The sequence below is a fragment of the Grus americana genome, chromosome 3, assembly GCF_028858705.1.
Source record: "Grus americana isolate bGruAme1 chromosome 3, bGruAme1.mat, whole genome shotgun sequence".
NCBI lineage: Eukaryota > Metazoa > Chordata > Aves > Gruiformes > Gruidae > Grus > Grus americana.
This window is the reverse complement of record NC_072854.1, coordinates 115,733,846-115,756,750: the sequence shown is the minus strand read 5'-3', so window position 1 is coordinate 115,756,750 and position 22,905 is coordinate 115,733,846. Positions and strand designations below refer to the sequence as shown.

The window sequence follows — 22,905 nt, the reverse complement described above, 5'->3', positions numbered from 1 at the left end:
GAAACAATGAGCTTCTGTTTAACTCAAATTCAAATTTATAAAAATGTACTCTATTTCTCCCTAATCTTCTGGATCATAATTAAGTGTCTACAATCTCTGGAATGGTTTAAAAAAGCAAATGGAGCAATACAAATACTGTATCAGAGTTCAGAAGCCATAGAAGGCTTTTCAGTGTATGGTATAAAATTACTCAGTACCAGAATAACTAAAATCCAGCCTTTTGTGTTTAGCAGGAAAACAGAAACAAGAACACTATTGTAGACAGCTGAAAAGCAAAGAAGCCTGAACAGGAAATTCAACCGTTCCTTCTACATGGAGGCCACCCAGAATAATCTGCTATGTCTATCACACCACAGCTGACCAATATACAATAGACAGTATTACTAACGTTGCATTACATAATGCTTAGGTAATAGGTACCTAATGCCCACAAATGGTAAGAAATGCTGAATTTAGACTGTACAGTTTGATTTTTTTTCAATTAAGTTTTCCCAACTTTGCTATACTTCACTTGCTCCCAAGTCACTGAAAGAAAAGATTTAACGCAAATATATACACTGCCACGTTGCAGAAAGCAATACTGTAGCTGTGACAACAAAAGGATTTTAAAGGAAAGGTCAGTTGGTAATGATAAAGATACATTCTTATTAGACTAAGCAACAGATTTGGGGAAAAATATATACACAAGCTTTCATATTCAAAGTTCCGATAAATGGATAAGGTTTCAGACTTAGAATGCAGTTTTTAATTACATTTTTGTTACACTGAATACTTACATTAATTTAAAATATCTATAATGATTGAGAAAAAAAACCAGGAAACTAAACTTTTTGTTCTTGTTAAACATTACTGCTCTTCAAAATCCAGTATTTGTCACATGGTACTAGAGCTAAACAATATACATCTGACAACCTACATCAACACAAGGTTCAGACGGAGCTTAGGTCAGCTGGGGCAGCACTCTGAGATCGAGGATCCAAGAGCCTGGCTTTCCTTTTTAGAAGGCTTTCATTGATAGTCCCTAACATTAATCAAAGATTAGTGAATTGGTTGTCATCACACCTTTGTCTCAACTACCTCCAGCAACACTGCTCCATCTGGTGGTAAGCATCATCTTGCTCCAGCCTCAATCTCCCCTGAAGCATTGCTGGCTTACAGAAGTCCAAGTCATCTCAAGTAATTAACATTCATCCAATAGCTAGTAATCAATGTATCTTGGATACACGAAGATAAACATGTATTTCCAATTCTGTGTTTTAATGGTGATATGGCTTGAGAGAAGCAGCCTGTTTATAGCTTTTGAATGAAATCAGCTTGTTTGGATTTAACCACGGTAGCCTTCATGACTATGGCTGAGGACGAGTTTTGGTTAGCAAACAGGAGAACTGCTTTGCTTCAGACAGTTACCAGGTGTTCCAAGAAATTAAAAGCTCTTAGCAATGCTTCACTGACAATGTATATCAGTTTCTAGTAGACAGACATACCTCCACGATCTTCTCCCTATTTTTAGTTGGATTCATGGGAGGTTCCGTGAGTAGTATTTTACAATTTTTTGTGTCAATATTAAGTTTTTCTGGTCCAAACGTGTAATCCCAGAGGTGCTTCATATCATCCCAGTTCCGAACTATGCCATTCTCCATCGGATAATTCACTTCCAGCATTGAGCGTAATTCACTTGCTTCATCACCAACCATGAGGTCCTGTAAAATTTTAATAGAGAAACATGTCAGCACTTGCAAAGTTTTCTAAACACCAAAATCCTCAAGAATGACAGTGAGCTGCTCCAGCCTGTGTCCAACTGTGTTCTTATACAATGCCCACATTTTACAATCATTTTCAGGTACTTCGGAGAGGAGTAGAATCTACTTCATGTAGTATTTAAATTTGGCTGTTACCCATCCCAAACCTTTTCCAAAATAAACTTTATTAAATTCCATTTTCCAATTAACCTTAAACAAACCAATAAACCCTGTTACAGCTAGGTACTACAAAAGACCTTTATGAGTACAGATGTTTCTCCACTGACACCTTCAAAACTTTTTTTATCAAATACTAATTTTTAAGGGCTGAGATGCAAAATAAGACATAAGGGTAGTAGGTGGGATTGGCAGAATATTTTTCCATGCATGTTGCAAATTTCTGTGCACAATACCAAAAAAGGAATAATGAGTGGTGAATAAGCATACTGAACAGTAGCAAAAGCAAATAAGAGATTAGAAGTTCCACACTAGACGTTAAAAGAAACAATGGTTTACATATTGTCTATGTCATAGGGTATGAAGAGACACATCTAAATATAAAATATACCCTCATCTGTTCCATGCCGACAGTCCCAAACCAAAAACCCCAGTAATGCATTCTTACACAAACACAATCAACTAATGCACAGTTTGTACAGTCGTTTCACACTGATAAACAGATTGCTTAATTAGTTATGCAAACATTGCACATCCAAATTAGTAGCACTGCATCTTCTCCTTTCCCACGTATTTCCCAGAAGAAACATGCACAGAAACATCTTATCTTTGCTCCCTATTATATCCCATACTTTTCTAAAGAAGCCTCAACTGACTTGATCATATTTAGCCTACAAAGACCTATTTCTAGGTACCAATAACACTGTTTCCATACTAGTGTTATATTCATTTCATTGCAAGAAACCCAGCTGCTTCATACAAAAATATGCCACTGAAGTTTGCAGTTACTGTGGCACAGAAAGCTTCAAAGTGAGGGTTACTCAACTTACAATTCGATGCTAGGGAAAAACAATGCACAATGAAAAATCCAGCATCCACTTTATAATGCCTTTTTTAAAGAAGTAACCTAAACAATTACTATTGGCCATAGAAAAAGGAAGTTAATTGAAAATAGTTTAAATCAAACCATTCCTCTTCCAACCCCTCTCCCTGACAAGGCATTTTATTTGTTTTTCCTTGCACGGCAGATAACTGCACAGAAGACAGAAGTCAAGACACTCACATTTTATATCAAATCTACTCTAGTGAAACCGTACTATGAAAACTCCACCAGGCAGCCATGTTACTCCTGAGAATTTAAGAGGACAGAAACTCCATCATCTAGAAGAATCAGAAGCCTTCTTTGTGCATTGTTCTTTGAGGCTCTATGCTGCGGAACAGGACATAGCCCAGGAAAAGCCGCTATTTAGATGTGCAATGCGAGTTGCACAAAACTTTCATGCCCTTTTAAAACAAAGTTAAAGGGCACAACAATTGTTCTCAAGAGCACACTAACAAACATGTGCACTCGGTAGGTGAAGAGGAAGGACAGCACAACTGAATTTGCAGAGAGGAACCCATATCGTGACATTCAATGTTTCCACCACTTTGATAATCAATAATATTTGTATAACTGACATCTGAAAGTTTTTTCAAGCTCTTGGTTTGTAATGTTAAACATAGCAATTCCTACTGTAAAAGATGCTGAGCTCGTGTTGATCTTTGAGAGTTATTCTTACATCTTGCAAAACTACAGGTTATGTAGCATTTAGAAGCAATACATAAAATATTCTCATGAATTAGTTGCTAGTAAACCAAAGCAATGAACAACATCCAAAGTAAGTATGTATTCAAATGTAAAACGTAGGACAAGACAAAACAATGAATAGCATAAAAAAATAACATAACAGCTACTAGGTCCCATCAAGCAAAAATGGTAAACAAATAGCACAGGGGCACCTCACTTACCATCTTTTTGTTATTCTACTTCAACAGGTCAAGAAAGGTGAAGAAAGAAGGTAGAAGCAAGAAAGTCAGAAAAGGCCTAAATGAAATTCTCAAATTATTTTAAGTACACAGTAGAAATAGGCTGAAAAGAGATGCATGTACAGCAGGAAATGATCTGAGTTAGTTTAGTTAGGGCCAAACTAACATTCTCAGGATCTCAGATTAAAATGTCTCTGTAAAGGAAGCCACTGCTACGTCAGCGGCATGGCACGGCACGTTTATGCATCTTACGTTGCAAACGAGATCAGCATATCTGCCTATTTTCTCATAAATAGGATTCTGTGCAATAAGTATTCTGTAACACTGGACTTTTACCCTGGGCAAGGCGTTAATCTGAACTAGACAAGACTGTGCACATGGCATTTGACCATAACTAGTAAGTCAGTAAAAGCCAAGAGCAACATCTATGCTTCTGGTTTTAGAGTTTTAAGGTTGCAATTTTAAGCAAAATAATCCCCGTAATAACTGAACTTTTGTGCTTATGTCCTGAACTGGGGACTCTGAGTAGGAGGAAAAAGCTACATCCCTGCTGCTGGCTGGAATGAGAAATCCAGAAGGAAAACATGGACAAAGCAACTTGAAATTGGTAACTCAATAGATGGATGATAACCACTGTTTTGATCATCTTCCAGGCTCTTTGCACAGAGTTTCTGAATTTCACGGGAATGACAGATTCTCTGAATAGTTTTGAAAAGTTAAACTGATAATCTTCTTGCCAGCTTCCTTTACTTAGTTTTAAACTTATCCTGTAAGAACTTGCAGTGAATGGCTACAATTAGATTTTGGCATAAAACTCATCTGCTATATAATATACTCTTTTTTTTTTTTTTTGAAATCTCCAAGAATCTCGCAAAGAAAAACAGCACTCGCACTCGACTACTATCCTACAGGGATATCCAAAGTATCTGTGGCAGGGATTTCTTCTCTTGATACACTGCTTCCTTAAGAAAGAGTGACAAGCAGATGCTATAAAACTTCTAGGAAGAATCTAGACACAGTTTATACTCTCTAAAATACACCCATGTGATCCATGCTCAAGCAGAAGATGGGCAATGCATGCGAAATGATAGTTACTGGTTCTTTCACACTGAAATTACCCACTTCTACCTCTTATCATTCCAATTCAACGCTGTCATCTGTAATGATATCAAACTAAGTTATCGGATAATCAAAGGATACCCAAACTGGCAGGACAGGCTGTATCAGATCAGCTAGAAAGAATATATGACTTCAACAATGAGATTTCATGTAAGACTTGTGAATTACTGCATAACTTTATAAACTTTACCAGGATCTCATTGAAGAAATTGTCACATTAACTTCAAGTAAACATCTGAAAAACCACCTCTCCAAGTCTTGCAAGAGAAAGGAAGATGTTTTCCCTTCTCCTCACAAAAACTTCTATCTACTGTGAAAGATCTCCATCCTTCCAACCAAATTGTCCTACCTGACACAAGGTAAGCAGTACTGCAGTATTTAAAAAAAAAAAAAAAGGCATTTTGGAGAGGTCTGATATTTTTCGATCCTCTTGACTTCTTAGCATGGCCTTCTGCTGATACTGCTAACTTTTTACAGGCAGCAGCAGCAATCAGATAACTGAAGTTCTCCTTGTCACCCATAGGGTTCTGAAAATAAGGAACAAGACTGGGCAGACTTTTTTTTTTTGTTCCTTTTATTTTTTTTCCCCTTTTACTAAGCTACTGCTCAGAAGCAAGAGGGAAAGCAAAATTGAAAACCAGTACATGTGTGGTTCTACTTGACCTTCACTGGCCTAAGTGAGGGCTTCTACAGTTCTGCACTGCTTCCCGCTTCTCCCTCAAGTTCCTGCTTATGCCTTGCTCTCAAACTGGAGCTTGCACAGTTGTCTAGTAAGGCAGTCAAAACTTTATCTGACAAAGAAATCACTCTTTTTCAGCTGGATCAGCTCACTAAAGTGGCTCACCACATGACTGCACATGCAGTATGACCAGCACAAGGTGAGAATGCGTGGTGAGAATGCAAGGAGGGAGGATGTAACCACAGCAGGGCCAAGACATTCACTGAAGCCTGTATTGCAGAAGCAACTACTAACATTTGAAGTGTTACTCTCTAATCACAAAATAAAGTGAGAAACGATAGCTCCCAAGACTTCAGAAAAAATATTCTCAAAGGTTCCCCCACCCCATTCCAAGCTTGGAATAGCATCCCAAGACAAAGGAGCCTGAACACAGCCTCTCCATCCGTAACTGGTAACTAGTACCAGTTAGTTTTGCTGTCTATCAACAGCAAAAAGAAAAGAAAACAAAAACAATAGAAACAATGAAATGCAAACACAACCAAGGTTAAACATCTCATACAAGATCACAGATGATCAACTGTAAGCAGAAAGCAAACGGTACAGAAAGACCTGGAAGCTCCAGGAGTTCTTCAACATTGTCTCAGAATCTCACAGTACAGTTCCATGACAAACATCGACCACTTCTGTCCCATTTCTAATCTTGACATCACGTATATCTTGGCATTTGAAGTCTCTTTTTGCCCAGAACCATTTGAGCCCTACCTGCTGCCTCCTCAGTTGTACTATCTGAAGGCCTCCAGTGCTTTAGATTATTCTCTTAATAACTTTGTGACAGGCTAAAAACCAATACAAAAATGAATCAGGAGATACTGGAAGAGCATAAAGGGGAATTAAGGAAAAAAGCCTTTCCAAACATTACATAAGTCAAAAGCTGCCCTAAATATTTTTATCTGTCAGAAAGGAATAATAATGAAAAAAGTTACCTTGATTTCAATGTTTCCCACTTTAGCAGTTGATCTTATAATGGGTCTTCCAACCAAAGCTGGAAAAATGTGCTCCGGAAAATTTGAGCCAGCATAGCCACATTTCACAAACTGAAAAAGGAATAAATAATTTTATTAGAATAAGCATTACTTTTGTTTACCAATAGAAACCTGGTTTGGGATAAAAAAATTAAAAGCCCAAATTTAGGAACATGTGTCCCACTAGAAACCAACTGGATTTACACTTTCAAATCAATTTTACACATTTCAGATGATGCTTAGATCTGTAAAACTGAATTAAAGTATTTTCCAGAATGTTTTCTGAATCAGACTGTCGGATTTTTGAGGAACGGTATTAAAATGACTAAGTATGTTGAGAGGTGTAAGAGTCCAGTGTTTGAATTTGGATTTCCTGCCACTCTATTGAAAAATTCTCTAGCAACCTGAAATCCATCATTTTGTAATGGATCACCTTATAATGAGTACTCAATAAGACCAAATTAAATCACCTCTCCAATTAGAGCACACAGTAGCATAACGAATAACACATCAGAAAAAAACTCAAACCTTTGTGAATTCAGGTGTTATGCTGTTATTAAAAGTGTTAAACAGCGAACTAGCAGATAAACTGTGCAATTCAGATGGATTTCTCAGAGATTCATAGTTTTCAGGGTTTCTTTTAAGGATAAAAATAAGAGTTTGCAGTAAGCATTTCTAAAACCAATAGCACAACCAAAACCTCAGCTGATGGTAGTTTGTTCACCTCAAACCAAATACTCTGAAAGAGTGTTTGTTACCCAGATATGTATGAAAGGAAGCTTTAGATCACTGGGTCCCAAGATAGAACACGCATGAAGAAAACAGTGAGGATTAACTGAGCATAAAAAAAAATTAAAAATAACTCAGTCACTAGAGGAAGCTCAGGTGTAAAACAAGAACTTTAAGTGTGCCAGCAAGAAGTTACCATGTTAGTTCATGGGTATCAGCAAATTATGCTCTTTGGCTATCCTACTCTGATGTTCTGCCTACAGGTCACATAGAGCAGGCTTCTCTTTTTTTTTTGATGCGTATTTAGCATCCTGTGCTACACCAGCATGCCAGAACAATATCCTACAGTCCAAACTAAACATTATGCATTTTCATCTGCACAATGACTCAACTATCTAGGTGTAATAGCAGTAACATAGCATCACAGGATCCTTCAGGTTGGAGGGAACCTCAGGAGCTGTCTCATCCAACAAACCAGTCAACACTGAATTCAGACCAGGTTGGTTTGGGCTTTGATCGGTGGGTGTTGGAAGCCTCCAAGGACAGACAATTCACAGCCTCCTCCGGACTCTGTCCCAAAGCTTAATTATCCATTTCAGATGGTATTAAAAGCCATCTGCCAGAATTTCCAAAACGTTCACTGAGTTTTCTGCAGTGAGGTCTGAAGACAGCCACTGAAATAATTATCACAGCAAAGAGTACAGCTAATTGCAGCTGATGGGAATTCTGCCATTACACTAACGGTAACATGAAAAGTCACCTTCTGTTGCTCTAAATTACTCACCTTACTGCAGTAAAAAGGGCACCTGTTTCAGAAAAAATTTATAAAGCCAGTTACAGAAAAAGCCAAGAGATGTTTTCATTAAAGTTGAGCTAATACAGGGGGAAGGGATTTTTTTTTGCTTTTTGTGACCCTAATTTCTTTCACCCATTCAGTGCTTGCTGTCTCCAATGGCAGAGCTGTTTGGAATACCTGAAGAATGACACTGTGTATACAACTCATTTCGCTCATTCTCCTTTAATCCAAGTTCTCTGAAAAGGCAAGTACTTATCAACTCTTTTGCTTGTATTAAGGCCAGAAGTACCCAGTAGTTATATAGATCTTATCTGTGTATTCAAGAATGCAGTGCTGCTGTAAGAAAGGAAAGAGTAGCCACAAGCATTCCTGGATCACGCTATCTGAATACAGCAGAAGGCTTTACCAAAAGTTTTATACCAGAGGAGACATATGAGACATTCCGAAGGACTGAGCCGAGTCCAAATAATGGTGTCCAAACTTTTTTTAAAAAAAGTTTCATTTCAGACTTCACAAATTACTGCATTCAAGGGCAGAGTTTTTGTTGTGACTACAACATTTAGGTATCCTTGCTGTAAATTTAATTGTGCAGGACCTAGTCAAGCTAGAAGGAAGCTCTCTAAAACAGCCCATATAATCCCATTGTCCAGCTCAGAGTTTCGTAAATTGTTCTGAGTACAACCATAAACACCTCCAGGTAGCCCATGCTCCTTTACACCCATATATTTGCTTACAGCTTTTTCTCCTTTTCTTTCCCCCAGCATGAAGCAACTTCCTTACCAGTCATTGCCAACTGCGTTGGTCAACAGAAGTTACACCTAAATGAATCTTTATGACAAGGGGTAATGGGTTTAAACTAAAAGAGGTTAGATTCAGATTAGATGTTAGAAAGAAATTCTTTACTGTTAAGACTGGTGAGGCACTGGCACAGGCTGCCCAGAGAGGTTGTGGAGGCCCCATCCCTGGAAGTGTTCAAGGCCAGGTTGGATGGGGCTTTGGGCAACCTGGTCTTGTGAAGGGTGTTCCTGCCCATGGCAGGGGGGTTGGAACTAGATGATCTTTGAGGTCCCTTCCAACCCAAACCATTCTGTGATTCTATGACTCAAGCTAGCAGAGCACCCCTCAAGGTCAGCTACCCACACTTTTAAATCCTGCTGACTGAGCAAATTAACCCTGAGGTTTACATAGCAACCACCGAGATATGCGACCAAAATGACTACTGCACAAAAAACAGTAAACACCTCTCGGCCAACCTTATAAATACCTCTTGAAATTACATACAACTATGCTGGCCTAGAAAATGCCAACCTACAAAAATACTATTCTAAGTTCTTGCTATCTGAACAGTAACAGTAACTTCCAGCCCCTTTCTACGTTAAAGCCCTGACACATCTTCTCAGGTAGTTAACAATATTGGCAATTAATAAATCCTAGATTTTAAAAGCAGACTGTCATTTCTGTAGCCTGCCTAAAACACAATCAAAACCAGATTTAATCTATGTGAACTACAATGAGCAGCATTAAACTAGGACATTCATGGTCTGTTCCCTACCTCTTCCAGGCCAGAACAGAGTGCCTTAAAAATTACTTTTTTTATAAAGTTTGATAAACTCAACAGTAGATAGATGGGGCAAAATTTTAACTCTGTCCCCCCACAGGCTACATGAAAATTTGGCAAAGATGAGAACAAGTCAGCCTTGTACGTCAGCTTCCCCATCAAGGACAGCATCCCCCACTGTAGTGTTCTCCTTGATGTGGAATTGAATATTCAGCTGGTTTGGTAGGTTCATGATGACCTAACACTGGAAATTATGGCTAAAGAACCAGATTTGGTAAAATCGCCAATAGGTAAATGCACCTAAGAAACACAAACGTATCCATACAGTAGATCCTGAAGGGGTACAAGAAACATAAGATACTTCCCCCTTCCTCACAGAAGAGCCTCCAAAATCTTCAATTAAACGTTATGAACTGCAGTAGTTTGGAATATAATCAGCTTCTCTTTTCCAGTGCCAGATATTAAATACTCATTGTTCTCTCTACTCTCAATTTGAAACTTTCTAATAAAATTTAAGTATAGTGCACTTGTTTCTCTTCTGTCCTTTATTGTGCACATCCCTGGAACAATTATCAAATAATTTCAGTACAATGCCTAGTATACACCATATCTGGAACAATAACATCAACACTCAATGAATATATACATCTTTGTAAGGAAGCCAAGAGTTCATCACCATTTATTTTTGCAAGCATTTGATATATATTCAGAATGTTTTAAGAATAGCTACTTAGCGTGCCTGTGTGCAAGACCACGTATGTAAGAAGTTTTACCATATATAGTTTCTTCTCCATTTCACTGTGGTTTATACCGATTCTTTCACTTCCTACTGAGTCATCAAGCAGTAAGAACTCGTACGTATAAGTATTCTTTCAAACAAAAAGAATGAGGAAGCTCACAAACAGGTCACATGACATGTTTTAAAATGAACACTAATATTCTTATCAGGTCTCTGTGCCTGATTCTTTCAATTGATGCAACTCATACAAAAACCCTAAATACAATTACAGCAATTTTACAGGCCACTAAGTAACTTACCGCTTGTCCTATACCAATTCCATCTCTACTGCTTTAGAGCTTTGAGGTGCCATTGCCTGCCTCTTTCCTACAGTACATGTTGCAAGAACTTCCTTCTAGTCACCTCTTCCTCAAAGACTGGTGGCAGCCAGATAGACTAGAAGTCATAATGCAGCATAACAAGAACAGTAAATTTCAAAGACAAGTCTAAAGTTAAAATCGCATCTGATTTTTCTAAAGATATTCTCCATTATTATGTAATATTTCTGGCACCTGGCAAGAGATTTAATTTCAATCATGGTTTTAAGTATGACATATCACAGTGTAACAGAAATCACTCTGAAATAAAGCAGCTCTTCTTTGTCATATAGAAAAATTATTATTATAAAAATACTAGTTTGACAATGTAGGACTACTTGATAATCTCAATAAGCAGTTGAGGCTCAAGACTCACTGAGTGGAATTTTCTTCCAGTTTAATTATCCCAAATCAACGAAAATATTTTGAGCTAACTGATTTAACAAATATTTTTGATACTTTGCTCTCCCACAGAATGAACTCCATGGCCAGGATACTTCCATACATGTGTTGTTCTTCTTAGAGGCTGAACACAGCCCAAAGCAACACAAGCTGAAGTGACACAGGCCCCTCCTCTCCGCGCCAGCACTGTAAAGGCACCTTCCACTGTTAAGAGTTATTTATATCCTGCCGGTACACCTCACAGAGGAAAAAAAAATAATAATAAAAAAAGTATCATTCCAAGATGTGTCTTGATTTAAAAGCACACACAGATATATTACGCTGCACAAAACCCGTGTTGCAAACCCAGCTTGGGAAACTGGATAAAAATACTGGCTTCTACCCCGTGCCTCACAGCTTACTGAGGCCAGCCACAGCACAACACTGCTGGCACTACCCATATACTAAACATTTTACTACTCAATGATTTATTGCTATGTAAAGGACCACACTAAATGATGAAGCTCTAATATTAATTTTTTTATATACAGACCTGACAATAAGAATATTAAACAATGAAAAAAAAAACCAACAAAAAAAAGCTTCCTTTTGTACATTCCTTTGTAAGAAGAAAATGGTAAATGCCACCTTTTTTTCTTTCCTTTTTCTAAATGACAGTGTAAAAAGTGCCCAAAGGCTCCAGACTCCAGCCCTATTAAAGATAATTTTTGCTATTGGAGGAAAAACGAGAAGACATCAGAATTGTCGAACCCCAGAACTGTCAAATACAATGTTCTTCTTCCTGAACCATTCTAATAATTTCAGATGCTAATTGGAAAACCCTCTAATTCAGGATGCTGAATCTCTAATGACAACATCCTTTGTCTCAACTATTCCCTCTTGGGCTTTAAAAAAATAATTAATCTTTATTCCAAGTGTTTATATATATTAAAAAAAAACACTTCCTCTTTTGTTTTGGGTTTTTTTTGCCAGCAAAGAGATCTTTACACGCTGTTAACTCTCCACAATATTTTTTTACTGGGGGAAACCCTAGATTTCTAAACAAAATTTCCAAGGAGAAATATCCACTTATAGCATCTTATCTGTTTGCTTTAAAATGGTATCTTTTTCACTTCCTGTCGAGGCACCTCAAAGCCTGCGTAGCACTGACAAAAGGATGAATCTCTAGTGGGTGCCTGCATGCTCACAGAGAGCGGAAAAGGTGAAAAGATGGGGAGAAAACCTTTGGGGCTCTCTCGATTAAAAAAATGCCAATTTTGAGTATGCTGCAGATAATGAAGATATTAAGGAAAGGATGATGCTCCATTTTGACCAGTAGCTGAAAAAAAACCCCCCAAAAACCCAAACCCATTTCCCTAAAACTAGTAATCCTGTATACAGAGGACACATCCCTGGTTACTCAATGTATAATGCGCTCATTCAGAATGTTAAAAAAATGGTATTTTTGGTTAAATGCTTGTTGCTACAGAGAGACTTGCTCAGGTCGCATAGAGAAGGAAGCTATTCACGGTAAAACAGCAAAATGCCGGAGGGCGGGGGGGGGGGGGCGGACAGCACAACATCCGCACACCAGGCACACCACCGAAGACCCCCGACGGTAGATTTTGCTCAGCCGGTTTAGAAACAAGCGAACAACCGGCAAACCGCCGGGATTAGCGTTTTTCCGCGCCGAGCTCCCCCCGCCCATTCATTCCGCAGGCCCGCACCGACCTCCCGTGCTACCGTGGCTGCCTGCGGGCCGGGGCTGGCGGAGGGCGGCGCGGCCCTCGCCGGCCCCGGGCAGCGCCTTGGCACGGCGAGGGAAGGCGGCCGGGCCCGGTAGCGGCGCCGGCAGCAGGCCGGGCGCGGCCCGCGGGCGTGCCGGCAGGAAGCCAGGCCGGGTCGGGGGGGAGTCGCCCTGCTTCCCCTTCCCCCCACCCCCCTCCGCCCCGGCGGCAGGGCGGGTCTCGGGTCTGGAGCGACTCACCCCGGTGCCGTTGTCGCACACCACCACCTTCCTGCCCAGCGTGTCCATCCCTGCGCGCCACCGCCGCCGCCCCGCACCGACACAGACCCGGCCGCTGCCGCCGCCTCAACCTCCACCGCCGGGCCCCCTCCCGCCCGCGCGCCCGCCCTGGCTACCGCCCGCCGCGCGCGCACGCCGGAAGCCGTCAGAGCCCGTCAGCGCCCGCCACCGCCCAATCAGCGCGGCGACACCCCCTCCGCCGCCGCCCGCCTCTTCCCCGCCCCGCCCCGCCCTCCCCGCCCGCCCCCGTTGCCATGGCGGCGGCGGTCCCGCTCTCCGCGGCCTTCCCCGTCCCCACAGGCCGCCTCCCTCTCCGGGCCCGCCGCCGGGCCGCTGCCGGACAGGGAAGCGGCCCGAAAACCGAGCCAAACAACCGGGTTTATTTTTTTCTTTTCGCGTTTCACCGATGCTGAGACGGGGTCGGTACCTCGGCGGGCAGGGTCATCGAGCTCCCCTCGGCTGCTTGTGCTGTCGTGACAGACAGACGGACAGTTCCTCTACCGCCGCAGGAGCGCATGCATGAGGTGCCCGGGGCAGCCGTGGCAGGGAGCCGGGCAGGAGCAGCGTCCCCCGCCTCCTGAGGAAGCAGGCCGCAGGCCCGGGGGCTGCCTGCCCGCCTGCCCCCGGTGTGAGGGGCTGCCCGCCCGCTCCTCTCACACCTTCCCCTCCCCAGCAGCCTGCGCCGCGACGGGTTTATGTCAGCTCTCCTTGCACAGAGCGGAAGTCGGCAGCTGTTAAAGAACTATTTGTCATTACAGTTGTATTATTTCATAGCTTGACATCCCAGAAGAGCTTTTACTCTCCCGGAGAGGTTTTGCCCAGGCCTGCCTGGCAAACAGTTTGCATTTGTCTGGTGCACTCCAAACACAGGAAAGAACGGGTATGATTTCCTGGCTTGCCTCTAACAGCCCAGTATCTTTTTCTTGTGTTGCCCAAAATTTCACTGACTTCCATGAGACTCAAGAAGTGAGGAAAAAATCCCCCCTTTTTACTTCTGTACCATGAGCTACGCCAATCCACTGTGAACAGTGGCCTGTTAAATTAGGCATAGCAGAAATGATATAAGCCCAAGTTTTTTTTATAGTTATATGAGTTACATATAAATAATGGTGACTGTAATTGGTTTTTCTGCCTTGAATTTTACAGACTAGTGTGAACAATGAGAAATTTTAAAAATACCAGAATACAGGCCATAATATTTGACTTTTTTTTTTTTTTTTACTTATATCCAGCTACTGAGAATGAGGAGAAGACAGGGCATCACCTAGTAGGATGAAGAGGCTATGCAAACAAACATGGACTAATCCAGTGCCATGCAGCTATAATGGAAGGACATCCTGGTCACTCTGGAGCAGTAGCAGCTTTACCTGGGTATGAATTGCTTTTTTAATATAGATACGTTTAACAGTCCTATTTTAATCTATTTTTCAGGGCATGATGTTTTGATACTTATGCAAGTAAAGGATTTACATTGCTGGTTGAAGCCAGATGCGTAAAGCCTTAAAAGCCTGCTCTTTGTCCAGAAAAATTAGTTAAGCTGTATATCTGAAATCCCTCAGCTTGTTGAACCTGGCATAGAAGGCTCAGGCAGGGCAACTATACCCTGTTTACTGCTCTGCTTGCTGGGTAATTCTGGACACATCACTTAACCTGTCTATGTCTTGATTTCAGTAAGCTGGATATGGTACCATACCAAATCATAGTAAAGTTCATGAAGAAAGCATCTCTGAATGAGAAATGTTTCATTTTGGGTTCAACTCATCTATTGATTTGTCAGACAGAATACTTCAGCTATGCCTCCTCATGTACAGTGATGGCAAAACTTACTCTGCTCTGAGGCAAACTGTGTTTTAATTTGGCAGACCTGAAGAAAAGAAAGAGCAAGCTAAAGAGCAAACTGCCTTCACTAACTTTTCTGAGATTAGATACTCACCAGATTTTAATTTTATTACATTAATATACATCCCCTGTAACTTGTCATATGAGCCTTTTCCTACCAGGGATTTAGACTATCAGTTAAAGAAAATGCTGTATGACAAAGGATTAGTTTGAGAACTGCAGTCGGAAATTGCAATGTAATTAAAGTAACTCAAAAAAAAGTGATATTGAAGTCTGCCAACCAGTGCAAAATAAATGGTTAATTTGCTGCTTCTAGCATAGCATATAAGATTACATATCAAAAGGATGCAAGTTCTGTACCGGAAGTAGGCCTATTAAGGAGGAACTTATGTACTCACGGTATAGTCAGTAAATCCATTGCTGTTCTTGCTACCAACTATTGCTGTCAGTTTTTGGATAGCCTTAAAAGATTTTGGTGTTTTATTAAAGGTCATGTACAACGTGGGAGAGGAAATGTAATGTGGTTTGCACAGAAATCTATTTTAAAGCTCATTTTACTAGTTTAGTTGAACTGAGATACTAATTCTTGTTCTAATGAAAAAAAAAAAAAGCAGAGTCTGTAGGAAGAAAGTTGCAGAGCATGGTAGCAACCTTGTTAGTAACAGGGAGGGAAGTTTCGTCGTGGTCTGTACTTGTCAGTGTCATTTGCTGGGTAACAGAGGATGTCTTCTCCATGCCAGTGCATCCACTGGTGTGTCAGCAGAGAAGGAGATCTGCTGTCCGCATGAGTGGTGTTGAGGAACAGCATAACACCGCAGAGATCCTGCGGAGTATCAGTATTTGTGAAGTGCTTGAACTCTGCTAATAGTACAGTGTACTTATAAATAAATCATAGTCACAGAGACTTAATTTAACTACACCCAAAATACACAGGAATTGGTATTTCTTTTGTAGGTCAGTCATATGATGCAAAGAAATCCTGAAGTGGAAAAGCTTAAAAATCAGTGAATTTTTGGGTGAAAATATAGGGTACCATACATATTTGAATTATCTTCTTTGTGTATATATTGCACATATTCCATTCTGTGTATATTCTAGTTAGTGCAACTTGCTTAGAAGGTTGTAAAGAAATAAGCAAACAGAAGAAAATATTTTTTCTTTTTTTCAGAGTAATTTTGTATATATACTTCATAACTTAGTTTTTTTGCAGTAAGTTGAAAAGTAACCTTTGCATAATATTGTGTGAATAGAAGATTTCTCTTCCAAAAAGCTAATGTCCACCAACTGCTGCTGCTCGTAAAGCCATGGAGAGAACTACCCACAGTTTTTCTAGTAGGAGAAGGTGTGGTGACTTGCCGTGACTTTTGCAAGAGAGCAAGTCTTCGTGATAGAAGGTAATAGAAGTATGATGACTAAGCAGAGCGCTGAAGCTTATCAGATAAAGTACAACAACTCTCTTATACTGAGGTGAATAGATTTTTAAGAACTTGCCATGTGCAGGCACAGAGAAACTATACGAACAGAGGCAGGAAATACTCAGAACAGAAAGGGAAAATGAGTTACTGGGACAGCTGTCCCACTGAGCTGTCTGCTCAGTGTAGCCGAGAAAGGAGGGTCTGGGAGGAACAGATGACATCTCCCACACAGCACAGCAAACAGAATGTTTCTGAGTCCCACTTTTGCTTCCTATCGAGCCCTCTCTCTCAGCGTAGTTGTACAGGATTTGCGCACGCCAGCTCTGTGCTGGCTGGGGAAACTGAAGCCAGTTCCTGTGTTGATGAGGCCGGTTCCAATGTTGTTTTTGCAGAGCAGGGGAAAGACATTCTACCTAAGTATTAGTATTAATCTGTTTTGTTTCTTATTGAGGCATTTTACCTGTGTCTCAGAATTATTTCATTATTACTTAATCAAAAATAGATTAGAAATATTCACAGAAAGCATCCCTTAGAATTGACTAAACTGGGTATCATTTGCTGGATTTATGAAACAGTGGATATAGTAAGTTCAAAACATTCAGGAAGTCTGAATACTTCTAAATAGATCATGGTTTAAAGGGCAGATAAGCCCTCAACAGACACACCTCCAACATTGTATGACTACCTCATTAGCATTAAGGGACTCTAACCTTTACCAGATCTTGAATATCTACCTTTCCTGGTTATCAAAACAAAACTCGCTCAGGTGCCAGAAGCAGTGTGGTCATGGTAGCCTATGCAGGATAATTTTCCCGCTAAGAAAAGACAACTCTGGTGTCGAACTGCGTCAGATGAGAGTGCTCAGCAGGCCTGGATTTCTGTGAAGGACAAAAGGGTCTGGATTCTCCTCCCCAGGAGCACCACCCATTCTGAGTCATCTGAGCTGGAAGTACCAGCATAATTGCAAAACATCTTCACACAGATGGTGTGATCCAGTGTAGGTTACACTAGGATTCTTGAATGAGATATTTGGCTGCTCAATTACAATGTGATGAGGACAGGTTTTTACTGTTGGGGATTTTTCAATAACATTTCTTCACGAGGTGGAGAAAACGTTTTTCCTCTTTAGTGTCACAGGGTTACAGAGTATGGACTTTTATTTTTGTTGACTCATTTCCAAATAAACATAAGAACACATTGTAAAGGTCACTTTGTTTTTTAAATTAAACTCAAATTTGGTTCCATGTAGCATCTCTAGTGTGAATCGCATCTGCCATTCAAAATTTTTAAAACACAACTTCAAAGTTACAGAGTTCAGACATTGCAAATCATAACGAATTTTGATCACCGTATATGTGATGATGCTTTGTCACAAAGGTCCAGATCCCTGCAGGGCATATACTTATGTTGATTTCACTGAAAGTTAGGGGCCACAAATAGTTTTAGGGTAAAGAAAATCTGCCTTTTCAGCTATGGCTTCTTATTTGAAACACTTTAATTTCTGACGATCTAAGCTGAAGCACTGAAATGCTGGTAAGGTGTACTGGACATTGGACACTTCTACTCATGGCAAGTCTCTGGATGCTCTAGACCCTGCTCTCCATTGCCCTAAATGTTTAGTAGTTGTTTAGGCATGTGCAGCAGATGCAAAGTATTAATAAATCTGAATTCTCCACTTATGTCACCGGTAACATTTTGTGGACACATTGCAGAGATATATATGGCTACCAATGGAAATTCAGAATTTCAGGAATCTGATTTCCAGAGATTTTGAGTTCTTTTTATACCAGCTGAAGTCAATGGAACCATTTTCTGAAAATTGGGTTCCAGACATTAAAGTCTGGCAGGCAAAGCTGGGTTATCCAAAATTAGATGCCACCTCTGAAATGATAATGGTGATTATCTCATAGGGTAAGTCTGAGGCAGAGCCGAGACTAGAATCTAAATCATGTTACCCAGTCCTGTGCATTAACCACAACACTGACTTTTTAATACTGTGAGCTTGAACACTGACTTGTTAAAAAATAAATGCAGTTTTCAAAACTCATCTGCTGCATATGCAAAACAGTGTTTTGACGTAATGTGCTGATGGTAGAGTTCTGATAGCTGAAGTCTATTTGCACCTCAATTTTTCAAAGAATGTGGTTTCAAATCAATTCATTCTTTGTTGCTGTGAAGTTAAGCCCGATATGAGTGAATGTTCCTTTAAAGAAATTGATTAACAGCTTTTTTTTTTACCATTCTTTATCCATTTTCTGCATTTTCAAATTCAGTTTTTATAGCTTGCTTTTACATGGGTATATGTTTGGTTGCTGTAAAAACACAACAATGGAATGCTGTTGTTTAGAAAGAAAATATTGTTAACATGCTGTTGGATTTTAAGAATTGCCCTTATATTCTTTTTAACAGGAATACTTAGAAAAGAAACAATGTTCCAAAGAACATGACACCTGAGGTAACAGTAATTTATGTGTATTATTTAATTAGTGTGTATTTACTGCAGGTCTCTGGAAGCAGGTCCCTGGTTATGCAAAGGCTGAAAACTAAGACTGAGAGTGAAAATGGAGAAATAGCTCAAATAAGCGGATGCACCACTAACTTAAAATAAAGAAAACCTCTCTTCTCTTGTTATGCTGAAAAATATCTGAAACTTTCAATTAGCAATTTTGCAGAGATTATTTTCCCTGTGTTTCAAATGAAATAAGGCAAACAGATGGAAAAGGATAGGAAATAAAGGGTGGTGGGGGTTTTTTGGTAAATTGTAGGTGAAGATTGGGTGTGGTCAAAACTTTTGTATGAGAATTTTTGTGCTTCCTTACAAGGAGGATATTGAGGTCTCAAACTAGACAATATCACAGAATGTGCATTTACTTGAATTCCAGTAGCCAGACTCATGAAGATAAAGTCTCAGATGTGAATAAAAGACTCTGAGGTTGCCGCCTAATTGATTACAAGCAGCAAACTGTCAGACATTTCAAGTGTGCAAAGCATAAGCCTGTCCTCTAATTTCTGAATTTTGGCAGTTTTGACGCCACTTGTACATAAAGTTAGTATTAATTGTCGGGAAAAAAATGCAACCCTTCTCCCTTTAATCTTTCTCCCTTTAATCAACAGTTTATAAATGCAGTAGCACATTTCAGATGTCAGTAATGTATTTTTATCTGGCATTGATTAATGTGCGTAGTAAAATGGATAGGCTTGTCTGTTGAAACACAGAACAGTGAGACACAGCATAGTGCTGCTTGAAAAGGAAATAATCTTCTTCTGGATTTTCATTAGGTCTAATAGCTTTGGATATCCATGGAAATGTAACTGTAAGATGGATACAACATACTGCATAGCTGCTCTACTTCCTGCAACTTGTGTAAATATTTGTGTCTGATTATTTTTAAGAAACATCCTTTCTACATAGAATTAAGTTTACAAGCAAAGGGAATATTAGGAGAAGCACCCTAATCAGGTTACTCATCAGCCAGTAAGTGACTAGGGATTTAAGAGACAGGAGGTGGCAGTCTTGAGTCGCAACTCAGTTAAGCTCAGATCCAAACTGGAATCAGAGCTGGACACAAATAATCTGAGCCCTTTTTCTTAAACATCGTAATGACAAGCAGCTTAGATACTGAAGATGGCAATAAATAGCTCTGTGCCTGATAATTAGAAATGTAGCTAAGTTATTTGATAATTTTAATGTGGGGTTGTACGAGTTTTCCTAGACTTTTTAATATTTGGATCAATTGTTGCAGAAGGAAAGACTGCAGCACAGTAGAGAAGCAGAATTTAATCTGTCTTATTCTCATCTGGATTTGTGTCTTCTAACTAGGAGACAATCATGTTGCAAACAAGAATAGTTCCCAATAATATAATGTATTATTTTATTCACATAAGAGGTGTGTCTAATTCTGGTTCTCCTTTTAAGTATCCTGGAAGGTTGGGTCATCCTTCATCCCCTGACTGTGGTCTACAAGCAGGTCATGAAGTACTTCTATCTCTTTCATGAACTACCACAAAGTAATGGCAAGAAAACCTGCTTTTATTAATAATATCGCTGATTGAAATTTTCTAATCAACAAATCAACACAAAACCTTGCAATTACCCAGTCTCAGCAGAGAGGGGAACTTGATGACATCATTGTTTTTCCCCTGTGAAAATGCTTAGTTGGAAAAAGACAAAAAAAGATAAAATGAATCACACTAACTACATGCGACATCTAATCTTTTTGAAGAATGTGAACAGTACCGTTTACTGGGACAATCAAAATGTATCCAAGAGAGTTCTGCAGCATTGCTTATTTCTTCTGGGTATTCATAGTAGGAATTTCACTTGTAAATTTTATTGTAAATTTTGCATATCTATTGATTGGTTTTCCCTACAGCCCCACATTTTAAATATTGGTATTTCGGACCAAATCTCAATTCACTTTTTTTTTCATTCAGATGCAAATGAAAAGCCTCCCTTTAGAAGTTTGCAAAGCAAAAAATCCTTCAAATAGAGTAAGTTGCAACTCTGTTCTACCTAGAAAGTATACATGTATGTAAGCCTTGATCCATAACAGAACTCATTTTCTAAACTCTAAACTTGTTTTTTGTCACAGCCCGTAGACAAAAATTACAGTCTTTTCTTTTTTCCCTGTGGCTGGAATCCTTCAGTTAGCCTGTGCATGCACAAATCTGTCTGCTCCTCACAGACACAATAGTCTACCTGGATGGATCTTAATGCAAGATCAGGTGTTCTGTAACAGTCCGTAACAGTCCAGTTCTGTTAGACACAGCAGACATTGTCATGAAACCTTTTGTTTAATCTTTTTATTAAGCAAACATTTTCCTAAGTTTGCATAAGCAGTTGCCCAGCCATGGCTTCCACACAGTCCTTTAATAACTACCGGGGCGTGGTGATTAAATTTCCTCAGAGGCTTTTCTTCCATCTGACTACCAACAAGTAATTTATTCCTCAGTTAACATCATGACTTACTTGCTTTGTTTCTTCACCTCCTTCATCTGTTGGAGATAGATCAGTGAGTTAATAGCTGTCTTTTTAGTGCAAAAAGGGGGTGGGGGATGATTCTTTGAGCCCAGTTCCCTAAAGAAATAAGGCTTATGTGATCATACTCTGTTGCAACATTCAGCACTAATAACGTGGAACACTGTTGGCCATTTCGTATGGAAGAAAAGCAGAGGACTCCAGTCTTCCAGCTTCCCAGCAATTTTATGAAAATGGATGGCTGGGAGGAGGAAGGAGATCCTACCTTCTAGTAAGGGAAAGCTTGCAGTGTGAACTCATTTCTTATTAGACAACTGAAAATTCATTCAAGCTCTCCTTTGAGGCACAGATGTCCAAGACGCTAGTCTTCACTAGTTGCATTGCTAAGAATTTATTCAGATGGGGATAACTCTCACTTCCGTGGACACTAGCAAAGACAGGGCACAGGCAGTAATTGTACTTTGGGTTTATGGAAGTTCTAGAGTGAGATGATAGCTATCACAATGTGAACGCCTGCCTCTCCCTTATAGTGAATGTGAGGCTGTACCTCTTACGTGTAGATGGGGTACCTGGGTATGGTTGTCACAGTGCTCTTTCAGATAACGCTGTCTTTAAACATTCCTGTATCCTTGTGAAGGTGGAATGTACTGTACTTGATGCTGAAGAGGTTTGAAACACACATGATTTTTGAGTGTCTGTGACAGAACAAGGTATTTGTTCATTTAGAAGATACATGCTAAGTTTCAAATATCAAAATGATGCAATTTTAAATTTATTTGGGGTCAAGATGAGCGCCTGTCTTTTTACGTGTGTTTGTTTTTTAAATAAGGCCACTGAAACTGTGAAAGAATGTGCAAAACTTGCTTCATACAGCTGATCAGTACTGATCAGTACTCTTAGGGTGAAGGCTGAGTCTTAACATTGTTCTGTGTATTAGTTTAATTTTTGCTCCTTCCCAGTCATGTTTATGGCATTGGAGAATGTGCCAAAAGGTATTTTGCTCTATGAAAAAGAGCAATAAACTTGGGCCTTATAATGTCTGTGTTGCTGGAGAAATATGGTTTCCTTTTTTTTTAAGTAGGTGGTTTTAGAGTCTTAAAGACTCTATTTCTCTTTCTTGGTTTTCTTAGGACAACAGTAGCTGCAGCCTTGGCTAGTTTAGAACATGGACAGATGTTTTGTTCCGGATCTAGATGCGCAGCGGAAAGAGATTTTCCATCCACAGCCACATGAGTCCTTCTAGCTGCTACATACTGACCTGTCACAGAGCAGGTTTTGTGAGTTCTCCCTAATTCATATTAAACACAATTAGGTAGATTATTTTAAGCAGTTTAAAATCCTGGTCTGAGATATGGCAGCTTGCTTTGCCTCACCTGAATTAGCAGTACTGCCGGCAGCTGGCTTTGCCTCACCTGAATTAGCAGTACTCCCATAAACTCTTCTGTTAGCACATCTGAAGAGTGATGAGGAACTTCTGCGGTTGTTAATCCTATCCACTGGCATTGCTAGATGTAGAAGAAATCATCTGTACATAACCCAAAGCCCT

General features: G+C 39.9%; 1 protein-coding gene and 1 long non-coding RNA gene across 5 annotated transcripts in view; one reads left to right on the top strand and one right to left on the bottom strand.

The window, feature by feature from the left end:
• Positions 1–13,687, bottom strand: part of ACTR2 (actin related protein 2) — a 25,640-nt gene extending 11,953 nt beyond the window's left edge. Inside the window, exons 1-3 of one of the 2 annotated variants that reach the window (XM_054822422.1) lie at positions 13,555–13,687; positions 6,504–6,614; positions 1,485–1,700 (exon numbers count right to left, since the gene is read on the bottom strand). In XM_054822422.1, the coding sequence (XP_054678397.1) occupies positions 1,485–1,700; positions 6,504–6,614; positions 13,555–13,644 (417 nt within the window). In that variant the 5' untranslated portion in view covers positions 13,645–13,687. Of the gene's footprint in view, positions 1–1,484; positions 1,701–6,503; positions 6,615–13,088; positions 13,272–13,554 lie in introns of those variants that run through there. The other variant, XM_054822423.1, reaches the window with a different exon arrangement.
• LOC129205217 (uncharacterized) overlaps positions 13,645–22,905 on the top strand; it is a 23,759-nt gene continuing 14,498 nt past the window's right edge. Inside the window, exons 1-5 of one of the 3 annotated variants that reach the window (XR_008576657.1) lie at positions 13,645–14,007; positions 14,360–14,498; positions 18,791–18,836; positions 20,298–20,357; positions 20,816–20,872. This is a non-coding gene — a long non-coding RNA (uncharacterized LOC129205217). The remainder of the gene's footprint in view (positions 14,008–14,359; positions 14,499–18,790; positions 18,837–20,297; positions 20,358–20,815; positions 20,873–22,905) is intronic. The other 2 variants (XR_008576658.1, XR_008576656.1) reach the window with 2 other exon arrangements.